Source organism: Venturia canescens, chromosome 9 (genome assembly GCF_019457755.1).
Source record: "Venturia canescens isolate UGA chromosome 9, ASM1945775v1, whole genome shotgun sequence".
NCBI classification, from domain to species: Eukaryota; Metazoa; Arthropoda; class Insecta; order Hymenoptera; family Ichneumonidae; genus Venturia; species Venturia canescens.
In genome coordinates, this window is record NC_057429.1 from 7611659 (window position 1) to 7623348 (window position 11690).

The 11690-nt window shown below is 40.5% G+C and overlaps 1 protein-coding gene across 1 annotated transcript; it reads left to right on the top strand.

Moving 5' to 3' along the window:
• Positions 1–313: 313 nt before the first annotated feature.
• LOC122416553 (uncharacterized) lies at positions 314–5045 on the top strand. Its single transcript, XM_043429622.1, has 4 exons — positions 314–1421; positions 1808–2522; positions 2606–3567; positions 4546–5045. Exons 1-4 carry the CDS (start codon positions 314–316, stop codon positions 5043–5045), a joined length of 3285 nt encoding a protein of 1094 aa, XP_043285557.1.
• The last annotated feature ends 6645 nt before the right edge of the window (positions 5046–11690 follow it).

Genomic DNA, 11690 nt, shown 5'->3' on the forward strand with positions numbered 1-11690 from the left:
AAAACAACAACAAAAACCCACCACTTTTAATTTTATATTAAAAATTGGTGTCAACGGAATTCACACCGAAGGACAACATCGAGAATAAACATCAACAAGTATCAACGAACTCCAGAAATCTCCTCCAACACGTACGAGTACTCCAAGCCATCGGAGGGACACAGCCATAAACCATCGGCATCATCGAAGAGCAGGTCAAAAACACCAGCAGCGGTAGACCACTTGCAGGATCATCACCACAACTCAACAACAGGTTCATCGGCACGCGTCACCCGACTACAAGATCTTCGTAACGTAAGTCATAAAACTCACAATGTCCAACGAAGACCAAAACCCCATGAACGTCTACGGACAGGGCGGACCGCCAAATCAAGATAACGCAGGTCAGCCGAATCCACAGAACGAATTTGGACCAAATCCCAACCCTCTACAAGTTAATGTAGATATAGACGTACTCAGTAGATATATTGCAGATAATATTCAACGTCAAGCTCCCCAACATGTCAATGCTAATCGAGCACCAGAAAACACACCATACCCCATACACGCGAATTATAAAGATTTCACTAGGTATGTACCAGAGTTCGATGGTACAACAAAAACATGTTCCCTCAATACTTTTATTAATTATTGTGAATCCGCAAGAGAATACACTCAAGCGATTGGCGAAAGACCAGTAGTCGCATTACTGAGAAGTAAATGCAAAGGCGTTGCATGCGAAAGTCTAGAAAGTTTTACAATTTCAACAATCGATGACCTCATCAACATTTTGAGAAGTAGATTCATTACATCGAAACCCTTGTTCGCGTGGCTCGAGGAATTAAACACTTTCGAACAAAAAGATAAAGAAACATTGCTCGCTTTCTATAGTCGAATCAACTTGCATCTTACTCAAACTCAACAGGCCATCGGCTTGTCAAAATTGCAAGACCCGGAAGGAGCAAAAAATTACGCTCGAGACATGGCAATAAATCAATTCCGTAGAGGCGTAAACCCAGCTTACAGCGCTCACATACCTATCACAGTCTTCGCTACCCTCGAAAGTATTTATCAACAGACAATCGAAATCGAAAAACTAGTAGGACCAATAGAAAGAAATAACAAAAATCAATCAACCTGCCTCCCTATTAGTTCGCAAGATAACAAAAACTTAAATAATAAATCAATGCAAAACGCAAACACGACCGGTAAACTTTGTAAATTTTGCAAGAAAACAAATCACGTTACGGACGACTGTTACGCTCTTGCAAAACAAAACAAACAACAAGAACAACAACAAAAACCTCAACAATTACAGCAACAACAAACGACTGAAAACAAAAGTAGCGTATCTTGCAACTATTGCAAAAAACCGGGACACGTAATAAACGACTGTCGTAGGAGAGCGTACAATAACGGCAAAAAGGCTGCGGCGAATGCAGGTAACCAGCCGGGAAACGAGTCAACGACCCCTCGGCCAGGTGCCTCGACGGGACAAAATCAGTAGAGGCACCAAAACCCGAAAGACCCGAAGAAATAAAACGAAATATCCTTCGGGCTAATTGCAATCTCAGCGCGTCTTCTCATAACTATAACGCGCCAACCATCGTATTAGAGTCACGGGACTTAATCAAAAAACAAACCCTATTCCTCGCTGACTCGGGATCGCAATTAAATCTAATCAAAATTCAAAATATCGCAGATAAAAATACAATAAACGAATCGATCATTTACGAACTATACGGAATCTCAAGTTCCGATAGACCTAAAACTCTCGGTCAAATTAACATCGCTATTCATGGAAAACCGGAAATGTTTCACGTTGTAGGCGACGATTTTCCTGTAGAATTTGATGCAATACTTGGTCATGAGACCCTCGGTAATAGCAACGGTAAAATTGACTGGATGGAGAGGTGCGTGCAAATCAATGATGTAAAAGTACCATTTACAAACACCGAATCATTTCTTCTGCGGGCCAGACAGAAAATGGTCATGTTTGTTCGAGTGGGAAATACTCTAGAGACAGGCTACGTACCCCGCATAAGATTTCCAGAAGGCGTTTACGCAGGCGAAGCATTGGTGAAAAACACCGACGGCAAAGCTTACCTTTACGCTATCAATACCCTTGACAAAGACGTTAAAGTGGACGTTCCCGTTATATCCCTCTATCCTTTTGATATGAGTACGGACGAAAACGAGGAACAGAACGAAGATTCCGCAATTGGCAAAGCTAAAATACATAGTATCCCTTCTCGGACGCGAGAAAATCGTGTAGAAAACGTGATAAACCTTTTGCGCCTCGACCACCTTAATGTCGAAGAGCGAGACGCGGTAAATGCACTCGTTGCAGAAAACGCAGACCTCTTTCATTTACCGGGCGACCCTCTGAAATCAACTAGCGAATGCAAGCATCGAATCTTAACAGTGAACGACAGACCTGTCAACACGAGACAATACCGACATCCACCCTTTCAAAGACCAGAGATCGAAAAACAAATTAACGATTTATTAGAACTCAATATAATCGAACCATCTAAATCTCCGTACAAAATTCACCGGTGTGGATAGTTCCGAAAAAAGCAGACTCAAAAGGAAATAAAAGATGGAGACTTGTGATCGATTTTAGAAAACTCAGCGAAGTCACGATAGGAGACGCTTATCCTTTACCCTTAATAACCGATATCCTTGATCAACTCGGCGGAGCAAAATACTTTTCAATTTTCGATTTAGCATCTGGATTCCACCAAATACAGATGGATCCAGCAGATAAACATAAAACAGCTTTTACAACCCCCCACGGTCACTACGAGTTTAACAGAATGCCATTCGGTCTAAAGAATGCACCAGCAACCTTTCAACGCCTAATGGACCTCGTACTTAAAGGTCTTCAGGGCAATGAACTGTTCGTATACCTGGATGACATAGTCATCTACGCTCGTTCCTTAGACGAACACAATAGTAAATTCAAAAAATTGGCCGAACGTCTACGAAATGCTAATCTTACTCTCCAAACCGATAAATGCGAATTTTTAAGAACGGAAGTACGATATCTAGGTCACCTTATATCAGCTGATGGCGTAAAGCCCGACCCTAAAAACATCGAAGCGGTTCAAAAATTTAACGTACCGAAAACCCCAAAAAACGTTAAAGAGTTTTTAGGACTTGCAGGTTACTACCGGCGTTTCATAAAAAATTTCGCAGCAATAGCAAAACCATTATCAGATCTAACGAGCAAAAATGTCGAATTCCACTGGAATTCAGAACATCAATTAGCATTCGAAACGCTGCGTGATAAACTCTGCTCTGCTCCAATCCTTCAATACCCGAATTTCTCCGAACCTTTCATCGTGACAACCGACGCATCTAATTATGCGGTCGGTGCAATTCTTTCACAAGGCAAAGTCGGTCAAGACCCTATGGTGGCTGCTGCCTCGAGGGTCCTAAACAAAGCGGAACGGAACTACTCCACCACCGAAAAAGAGATGGTCGCAGTGCTCTTCGCAATAAAAACCTTCAGACCCTACCTTTATGGCAGGGAATTCTTACTTCTAACGGATCACCGACCACTTGCTTGGATCGACTCAATGAGTGACCCGACGTCGCGTGTACTGAGATGGAGAGAAAGATTAAAAGAGTTCGAATATAAAATCGAATACAAACCGGGAAAAATAAACACAAACGCTGACGCACTATCGCGTAATCCAATAACTCTCCCGATAAAACTCAAATGGCGAATCAGTCAGACACCTACAGGTGGAAAGCTATTAAGCTTGAACCCAGGTATCGCCAGAACATACTCGTCTGTTTCAAATTCAGACAAAAACTTAAAGAGACCCAAAGTTTCTTTCTCTAATTCGGAAGGTGATCAAAAAGATCCCTCCACATCAAACCCTGTTTCGGAACTAACTGATTACACGGATACGGAAGTTCCTAGAGAAACGTACGTTAATCAAGTTGGTGAAGAAACAAACGAAATCCTAAATCATCAGCGATCTGATCAATCGTCTGATATATGCCTCAATAATGGGAGCATCCTAAATCCAGAGCTCGAAGAAATAAATTCGTCTAAATCTTTTAATTCCGAGCATCATACGAATTTACGAGAGCAAAAAGAAAAAACAAGTTCGTCTAAATCTAGTAGCACAGAGCATCATACGAACTCGTTGCAAAATCAAAAAGCAAACTTGTCTAAATCAATTAACCCTAACCCTCATACAAGTTTGCAAAGAAAAAAGAATTCGTCTAAATCTTCAAATTCCGAGCATCATACGAATTCATCAAAAAATTTAAAAATAAATTCGTCTAAATCTTCAAACTCAGAGCATCACACGAATTTATCAAAAAATCTAAAAACAAATTCGTCCAAATCAACCAACTCAAAACGCGACGCGAATTTGTCTCTTAATTCAATCAAAAAACAAAAATCTCAAAGTAGCAATTCAGAAAACCAAGAACTCTATTCGGAATACGATAGATGTAAAAGGAAAATCCTAATGAAGAAGAAAGATCGCGATAAACGACACAAATCCTACAGCACTCATAAAAATCGATCTCCCTCTTCTTCAGAAGAATGCGAAGACAATACAGTCGACGCGGTCTCTTCAATTGCAACAGATCAAGAGATTTGCCCATCCTCGGATCAGAAAATTTCTGAGGAACAGGACAAATCCTTCATAACCCTCGAAAATATACACTCCGAAAACTCTAACCCTGCTGAATCAATGGAGGTCACATCACCACATTGTCCAAACACACCTTCGGCCGAATCCAGCACAGAATCCGACGAAAAATCCCTGTACTTTACTCCTCAAACCCCTCCAATTCTCAGTGACCATATGTCACCAAGAATAACTGAGATCCCACAAAAACCTTTAGAAAAACGTACACAAAAAACGGCAGAATTCACACCGCCCCTAGTAAACGTACGAAAAGGAAATCGCACAGCACCACAAGCTCTCTCGAATCAGGGAGTAATCCAGATGGGGAAACCCAAAAGAGCGAAACTCAGTCTCAAACATGCGATACACAGAACCCCGAAAACAGCCAGGAAGCACCAAGTGATCTAAACGGGAAAGAAATAGCCCCTAACGAAAAAACGGTACCTGACACAAATTTAATATGCACAACGCTCTCGAACGAAAAGCCTAACGCCATAGAAAATAAAGAAAATACCATTTTAACACACATTAAATCCCCAAAAGACAGTAAAGACCCCGTAGTAATGGCAAATACGGTTCACAACGATCAGTGGAAAATTCCCAAGCCCCTCAAGAAGCAAAGAATGAAAAAACCACCATTGTTACCGACTCGTAGATCGTCAAGAGAAAGAAAACCAAAGCAATGCACATATTGTTCACAAGCAGGACAACACACGCATGAATATAAAAACTACACCAAACAAATCCAAGATTCAAACAAAACCGGGCTTAGCCCACCCCAAAGAATAATGCCTACAGTCGTATCAACGACGAGCATTCCAGCAAACCCTCCTAAAAACAAAAAACAAAAACGTACGGACAAAATTCATAAAATCCTTAAACGAAACGACACAGTCATCGAAGACGAAATTTGCATATCCCCGGAAAACGAAAACGACAAAGAAGCGTCGTCCGAAAACGAAAGGCCGCTAAGCCTCCACAACGAAAACAATTTTGAATTATTGCACGAGGACGAAGTACCGTCAAACCCCCAGAGGCACGAACCCCATACACCGACCGTAAATATCGTCACACAACCTCCGAGTGAAACTCCCCCTCCAGCGGGAGGCACCCCAAATATCGCGAACGATAGCGGCACAGAAATCGACACCGTCAATATTATCGAAACAAATGACAATTTAGAAATGGTCAAAGACAACTATATATGTTTCATCTCAGCAGACGGTACGGTGTCAAGCGAGATTGGCAAGAGACTAATCGAACTAGGCTTCCTCACCTTATCCCCCTCCAACAAACTGGAAGTAGGTCAAGTACTAGTTTCAGGCTCTAAAAATAAAAAGACATTTGGCTTAGTCATTCAAGAAAACGATTCATCACCCATCACTCTAGAAAATTTCACAAAATCATTAAAAAATCTCAGAATCAAGATGGAAGAATTAAAGTTGAATTCAGCAGCAATTTCTCAAAAAAGAAATAATTTCGACCCTTCAATTTGGATCAAAATAAAAAATCTCATACGCGAAATTTTCGCACATTCAAAAATCCAGATAAAAATATGTAAAGACGAGATTACAACTCCACCTCAAGAGCACAGATTAGAAATAATAAGAGAGTGCCACGACTCCCCGGTAGCAGGCCACAAAGGCGTCACCAAGACATATAATAGAATCCGTCAAAGATATTTTTGGGACAATCTAAAAAAACAAGTAGAAGACTACGTCAGGCAATGCGAAAGTTGTCAAAGGAGAAAATTGGTTCGAATAAAAACGAAACAACCTATGGTCATTACCGATACCCCGATCGACGTATTCGATAAGATCGCAATGGACATAGTCGGACCGATAACACCGGTATGAACCCTAGGTCATCGTTTTATCCTCACCATTCAAGATAATCTCTCGAAATTCTCCTTCGCAATTCCGCTCATGAGCGCGACAGCAAACGAAATCGCAGACGCACTGGTAACAGAATTCATATGTGTTTTCACTTGTCCAAAAATAATTTTGACAGATCAAGGAGCAGCGTTTATTGGCCGCGTCATGAAACAGTTAACAAAAATCTTCAAAATTAAACAAATCAAAACTACAGCCTTTCATCCACAGTCAAACGGGTCCCTTGAACGAAGCCATCAGGTACTCACAGATTACCTGAAGCACTATACCAACAAAAAAGACTGGCATAAATGGCTTAAGCCAGCAACACTTTCATACAACGCGACCATACACGAAGGCACAAAATTCTCGCCATACCGTCTAGTCTTTGGCAAAGAACCTCGTCTTCCATCTCAATTCACACAAATGGATGATTTCATCACGTTCGATGATCACGTGAAAAACCTCGCGACTCAATTACAGGAAGTACGAAAATTAGCGCGAAACAATTTAGAAGCCGCAAAACAAAAATCGAAAACCTATTACGATAGAAATATCCATCAAGTAAAATTTAATGTCGGCGAAAAAATTTATTTAGTAAAGAACCCAAAAATCGGAAAATTCGATGACAACTATAAAGGTCCTTATCTAATAACACGCACCTTCCCAGAACAGAATGATATCGAAATCGAACTCGAAAATAAAAAGAGGAAAATCATTCATTGCGATAGAGCAAAAATAGCACATTAAGTATCATTTAAAACTTCTCGAGACTCATAAAATCGGAAGCTTTTCAGGATCATGAGGAAAATTACTCGAACCACACTAAATAAGCACGAACAAGTAACACCCACCCTTAGACTCAAACTATCGCCATCGCTTATTGGTCAAGACACCAAAAACGTAGTCGTACCCCTAGTCCCCACCATCACTAAAGACAAACCCTTAGTCCCACATCCCACTCCTACGCTGTAATGAAACGAAAAGCAACCCCACCTCGAATACCCCCATCGAACTCTGAAACTCAGGAAAATTATACCAATGTTAAACTAGAATATATATATATATACATTTCATATAAGAACAATAAAAATAATTAACATTAATCTTGAAGACACAAAATCTATGTAATAATAAACAATACCTCAAAATTATTGATTAAGATATTGTAACATATATTGTAACACAATATATTTTACAACACATGAAATGAAAACTAGCCAGAACAACTGGTCGAAACTCAACGAATATCTTAATCACTACATATAGGAAATAAATAATAACGAACAAATATTCTTCAAACGCCTATTAGTAAGAACGTAAAACGACAATAAAATAAATGTCACAACAACATTGTAATCTTAAGATTTAAGAATTTAGCTCAATAAATCTAACTCCAGTGTAAATCGACAAACGATGATTACCAATCCTTCATAAACTCTCACGATTAAATTTTGATTAATCTAATTGAGCGAGACGCTCAATCTAAAGGAGGGAGGTGTTACGTCCTAGCATTACGCTAAACGCCCCTCACTTTTTCTCTTCAACTCAAACGCTATCACGAGTATATTTCTAACCTTTATCATCATTTGTCGATACATAGTTCTTATCTAGGAATATATTTAAACACAGAGCGTATCCAGACCATCCATAACAAATACATCCTGCGAGACACTCGGCGCTCGCACATATTTTTTTCCTCAACTGTCCATTCTTTAAACACTCACAACGCGTGCCCTAGACTCTCCCCGACGTTCCGGCGCCATAAATAATCCTACAAGACGAGCACGGAAAACCAGAAATAAACAGTCCAAGACCGATTTCCTATCCTTGAATTTATTATCAATGCAGCATTTCCTAAATCCACACAAAATTCCAGAGACGCGTTCCGAAACTCGCGTTTCCCACGAGTCCCGAAAACAGATGCTCTTATCTCAAGTGCAACACGTGCACATCTCAGAACTCCGCTCAACACACTTTCCCTAATTCTAAGAAATCTCGAGCGACTTTTCCTCCAATCATATCTCCGGAAAAGTCTCCCCCATATTCAAATCCAATCATCAAATCAGACGATACTTTTTACCCAATCCAAACTAAAAAACCACAGAGAACAAACCCCCTCTACAGCATCCTACCCCCAAAAAACACATCCTCCTCTCGAACTCTAACTAGGCTAAGAATCTTAGTTGTTAGTCAGTTAGCATCGAACATTAAAGACATTAACATCGGAGAACTCTCCTCTCTCTAAATCCTAATTCATCTTAGAGAGCTCCGAATAATAGCTAACTCTTTATTCAACAGTTTAGTTTCTTAATTTTGTAAAGTAAATAAGTGCATAAGTGTCTCAATAAACACATCAGAGTATTTTGTAATAAACAAAATATCATCGAGTGTACTTATTTCATCAAGCCTTCGACACCGCTCAACAATTGGAAAATCCTTCCAATTCGCGGGCACAACCACAATAAAAGGTCACGTATACCTGAAAATATAGTATATGTTCTCGGGCCTCGCACAAGTCCCAAAGAAGACTCACTGGCAGAGGTACTCAACGTACACTCTGCTTCTCTAAATCGGCGACTGTGCGCCCCCAACTAATCCTCCCCCCTGGGACGTAACAATAGTTACGATTACGTCGAGGTATATCTGGTGGACCATTGCGACAGTGCATTTTACAGCTTAGACTGTCTGTACCACCCCTCACCGATATTAGAGGCGATACCAGCGCTCGCGATAGAGTGCTCCCTCCACGGCCTCGCCTACTTGGATGAGTATTATTACGCGATCCACGAGGTGGAAGCGTTGTGCGAGGGGCCTCTTACGGCCATCATCATGAGCCCTCCTACACGGCACCCCCTGAGCGTCCTGCTGTTTGCTGAGGACGGCCGGGATCTCGGGGGTGTACTCGTGAACGAGCTGCTGGTACCCGACGGCTATCACGGGTACGACGAGGGGGGCGACGACGACGGGTTCGTCGACGTTGTCGACACCCCGGCCGGTGCCGAAGAATAGATTGTGTGTGTGTGCGCGTGTGAAAAACGATGGTGCGCGAGACAACGTCGTGGAGACTGGATCGGGGAGAGAGACGCGTCGCCCTGGTGAGTTTTTCAATATATATTTTTTATTTTTTATTTTTATTTTTTATTTTTTCTTTTTAATTTTTATTTTTTTGATTTTTTTATTCATTTAAAATAAAATTATTATATATATATATACACCGGAAAAAACGATGGTGCACTATGGCGACACGCTCACCCCCCTCCGCACACCCGCAAACCTCTCGCCCACAACGCCGGCCGCTCGGCCTAGTGGGGGAAAGGAGTGGGGATAGGAGTGGGGGTCGCCATAGTGCACCACCTACTACTCTTGTCTTCTAATATGTTTTGTCCATTGGGAACTCAAGAGCATGTAGCAATGCGTGTTGCGGGCTGAGATGTGATTTACGGCTTATAACGTTAGAAAAAAGAAAGGAAAAGAGGAAAGACAGATCAAATTTAAGACACAACAAATCCAACAGAATTGGCCTGTAATATTTTTTTATCTTTTTAATTATTTTTTTTTTTATTTGTTATTTCTCGTTTGTTGTGTTTATTATTTCGATGTTTATTTATGACAAGAATATAAAGACAATAGAAACACAATCGTTACAAATATGTGGTGATAGTTGATAGAAAACAAAATAATCTATACCAGCCTCGACAATGACGATAGAGAGAGAGAGTACTTATCTTGATTTTCTTGTGGACTCGGCGATTGCTCTTATTCTCTCTATCTATAGTTCGAGGGGCACTCTCGAAGAGACCAAGGAATTCTGATCTCCGCGATCGATGAGCAAGTTGGGATCGCTCGACGCTCAATCCCCTCCAAATCGATTAAACTCGCGCATCGATCCCTTCTTCAAAATCCCTTCTTCAAACTCGTATACCTTTTGAACATTACATGATCCCCCAAAATTTTTGCGTTTTATAAACCTACTTAAAAGACGCAAAATTTTCTCACTCATAGCCCACGCTACAAACACTCATACTTGACTCCACCCCTCTAAGGGTCTCGTCCTAACAGTTTTTCGAATCATCCACACCACTCATACCCTGGGGTTTTATTAATTGTTTGTACTCTGAAGTCGTTGCTCACAATATCCATAAATTCCCGAATGATGATCAATCGTACGGTTCAATTATCGAAATTATCAAAATTTCACGTCGCATACAATCATTTTTGACATAATAATTTACATAATTAAACAGAATAGGGAATATGATACACAGTCAACATATTACAATATCCGATAATCATTTCAGGTTAATAATTATTTATGAACTATTTTCTTGGTTTCGTTGATAAATGGGCTCGTAATATTTCCTCAAACTTGCCCTATTATCAAGAGACTCGGTAGAGTCTCGGGACAAGTACATTGACAGCTCTGTCGTCTGCTGGCCTGAGGCTCTCGCCGAGACTATATTTTCTCTGAATAAAACGATTCGCCGTGGTGGGGGTAAAATTGGCATGCGATTTTCTTTAATTACGAAACTCATGAGTTCTGTACGGCTTTGAAAATTAAACTTTCAGCTAATTAAGAAGTTCTCTGTCGAATGAGCCCAAAATCAGCATGATCGGTGTCGTAATTGCTGAGAAAAAACTTTGCACGGGCTTAAGATTATGCAAAAGTTACTAACACATTCGGGATTCGACGTATCTGTATACGCGTACTCTGACCGCTACAAGCATAGGCTCCTTGGCCCCCATGATCACCAATCCCCGGTGAGAATATTCTTGTTCCAACCAATGAGCAATGAAAAAAATCCTGGGCCAATTACATCAAAGTTTGAAATGGCATGCGCAAGCATATAGCATGTGCAATTCAGTTCTGACTATGCATGTACAATATATATGACGTCAACTTCAGAACGTAGCACACGGCGCAGCACAGCTGGTAACAGCAGTCATAAATCAATCGATATACATATATATATATATATATATAATAGGGTGCTTTTTTTTCAGCAACATTTTTTTTTTTCACTCCCATCTCGCCTTTTTGTAGGGAATACCTTAAAAAAAAATCCCTGAAAATTTGAGCCCTTAATATTAATTTTAAGTACTCGACCAAGGCGTACAAAGATTTCCCCTTTAAAATACACGTAAAGTTCGATTTTTCTTCTTAAAAGTTCTACAGCTCAGA

Coding starts and splice junctions, on each gene's coding strand:
- LOC122416553 (XM_043429622.1), top strand. CDS start 314: ATGTCCAACGAAGACCAAAACCCCATGAACGTCTACGGACAGGGCGGA. Junction 2,523..2,605: donor ATCGAACCATCTAAATCTCC/GTACAAAATTCA, acceptor GATCGATTTTAG/AAAACTCAGCGAAGTCACGA. Junction 3,568..4,545: donor TGCTTGGATCGACTCAATGA/GTGACCCGACGT, acceptor CCTCTTCTTCAG/AAGAATGCGAAGACAATACA.